This window comes from Microcebus murinus, chromosome 19 (genome assembly GCF_040939455.1).
Source record: "Microcebus murinus isolate Inina chromosome 19, M.murinus_Inina_mat1.0, whole genome shotgun sequence".
In the NCBI taxonomy this organism is placed as follows: Eukaryota; Metazoa; Chordata; class Mammalia; order Primates; family Cheirogaleidae; genus Microcebus; species Microcebus murinus.
This window is the reverse complement of record NC_134122.1, coordinates 148,128-150,245: the sequence shown is the minus strand read 5'-3', so window position 1 is coordinate 150,245 and position 2,118 is coordinate 148,128. Positions and strand designations below refer to the sequence as shown.

Here is a 2,118-nt window from a genome sequence, read left to right as displayed (position 1 = left end):
GAGACTGGGCCTCCTGGGCTGGATTGCCCTGGGACACCAGCGTCTGGGAGTAAGCGTCATCCTGGGGTGGCACCAGGGTAAAACGGGCACCTCCAGAGAACTGTCTGGCATCTGCAACTGCATCACTCACTCCCAGTTTCATCTAGACTCTGCCGGTATTTGGGAGGCTTTAGGGAGACCAGTAGGGGAGAGGGGTGATTCAGCCCAGCCGGAAAGGGGTGGGACCTCCTTGGCCTCCCCACATCTGGCAAGAGCCCTAGGAGAGCTGGCAGTCCCAGGCTGGAGGCCAGTTGATTCTTAGTGCAAGTGTGTGTGTGTGTGTGTGTGTGTGTGTGTGTGTGTGCGCGCAAGTCCGGGACTGAAACGCAGGAAGGGGCAAATAAATGCAGAAAAGCACTCCAGGGTCACTAGGTTTTCCAGAGTATCCTGAGCAGCAACCTCTAGACAGCTCAGCTCCCCTCTCTTCCCTCCCATCCTGTCCCCTGCTCTTTCCTGTCCTCACCAGCTGCAGAGACACTTAGGGGTCGAGCCCCAATGCTGCCCACTCCCAACCCTGGCCCCCTCCCTGACAGAGAGGACTCGGGCACACAGGCTGCCACCACTCAGACTTTATTCAAAGACCAGGAGGTGCAGTGCTAGAGGGAAGAAGGGCGTGGCCCAGAGGCCCAGGGGCAGGGGGCGCGGGTCAGCGAGGCTCCAGTTAACGGTATTTGGAGGTCAGCACGGTGCTCACCGTAGAGAAGAACTTGTCCAGGGAAGCGTGGACCGCAGGGGTGAATTCCCCAGGGTGGTGGCTGGCCAGGGTCACCAGCAGGCAGTGGCTCAGGAACTGTGGAGAGGGAGTGTCAGGGGGCGTGGGGCCCACAGTCTGCCGCCTGCGCCCCCCCCTTGGGGACTGCGGCCATCTGCCCTGAGGAAGGCCCGCTGCCCTCCCTCCCCAGGTGTCCCCCCCCAGCCGGCCGGCTGCTCACCCTGAAGTTGACCGGGTCCACACGCAGCTCGTGCGCGTGCAGGTCGCTCAGAGCAGACAGGGCGGTGGGAATGTCATCAAGGTGGTTCACGGCGTTGCCCAGTGCGTCGGCCACCTTCTTGCCGTGGCCCTTGATCTGGGTGGAGCCGTGGCTCAAGTCAAAGTGGGAGAAGTAGGTCTTGGTGGTGGGGAAGGAATGGAACATCCTACCGGGAGAAGCAGAGAGTGAGGGGTGGGGTTAGGTCCCGGGCCAGGCCAGCGAAGGGTGGCCAGTGGGCCCTGGGCGGGTGTTGGGCTCCAGGTCGGGGAGGGAGGGAAGGGTCCTCACCTCTCCAGGGCCTCGGCGCCATGGTCGCCAGCATGGCTGCCAATCGCATTCCAGGCGGCCTTGATGTTGTTCTTGTCGGCAGCAGAAAGCACCATGGTTGGTTCCTTCTGATTCTGGGTCGGGGCCAGAAACGTGCCGGGCGGCAGAGCTCCGCGCCTTTATGGCCGGGGCACGCGGGGCGCGCCCAGCCGGGCGGCGCTCATTGGCTGGGGCGCAGCGGGCGCGCGGGGACCGCCAGGCGTGCGGGCCGGGCCGGGCGGGTCCCCTCTGGGAGGCGGCGTCCTCCCCACCGCGGAGGGGCGGGCCACGCCGGCTCGCCCTCTCGCGTCTCGGCTTTGGCTGCCTGGGCGTCCCCGTCCCACCCGCCGCGGGCCTGAGCTCCACACGCGCCCTGTGTTAACTGGGGCGTAAGCGAGGGACGAGTGGCGGCCTCCGTCTTCCAGTCCCCTTTCCTTCCACTAGTCGTCAGTGTGATCGAGTGACAGTCACGGGGAAGGAGCAGATATCTATCAAGGGGCAAACTTCGCGGGGCCAAGGGGGGTGGCCTTTGCTGCAGCCCCAGGTCATGCGCTCACAGGGGTGCCCCCGCGTTTAGGGCCTCTGTGTGACTGTGTGAGTGCCTGTCTCTGTCCCCACTGCCCGGTGGTCTTGGTTCACGACTTGCAGGGGAATGGTGGTTAAGTTGATAAACAACAGGCTGAACCAGGCCTGAGCATTCGACCCGAGGGACACAGGCAGTCCTCAAATCACAGGAATCCACAGACCATGGCAAAGCTTGCTAGAGGCCTTGGTGAGGTTGAGGGGACCTGGGTTAGTCTGA

General features: G+C 63.9%; 1 protein-coding gene across 1 annotated transcript; it reads right to left on the bottom strand.

The window, feature by feature from the left end:
* Window positions 1-593: 593 nt before the first annotated feature.
* On the bottom strand, window positions 594-1,470 carry LOC105856255 (hemoglobin subunit alpha-1-like). The gene is made up of 3 exons (XM_012737768.3): window positions 1,299-1,470; window positions 972-1,176; window positions 594-829 (listed from the first exon to the last, which is right to left on the bottom strand). Exons 1-3 carry the CDS (start codon window positions 1,391-1,393, stop codon window positions 701-703), a joined length of 429 nt encoding a protein of 142 aa, XP_012593222.2. The 5' UTR covers window positions 1,394-1,470; the 3' UTR covers window positions 594-700.
* Window positions 1,471-2,118: the final 648 nt, after the last annotated feature.

What these genes read in the sequence shown, in the direction of transcription:
- LOC105856255 (XM_012737768.3), bottom strand. Translation starts at nt 1,393, where the DNA reads ATGGTGCTTTCTGCTGCCGACAAGAACAACATCAAGGCCGCCTGGAAT. An exon ending in GGCGCCGAGGCCCTGGAGAG is followed by an intron (nt 1,177 to 1,298) that starts GTGAGGACCCTT and finishes TTCTCCCGGTAG; the next exon opens with GATGTTCCATTCCTTCCCCA. An exon ending in TGGACCCGGTCAACTTCAGG is followed by an intron (nt 830 to 971) that starts GTGAGCAGCCGG and finishes CCCTCTCCACAG; the next exon opens with TTCCTGAGCCACTGCCTGCT.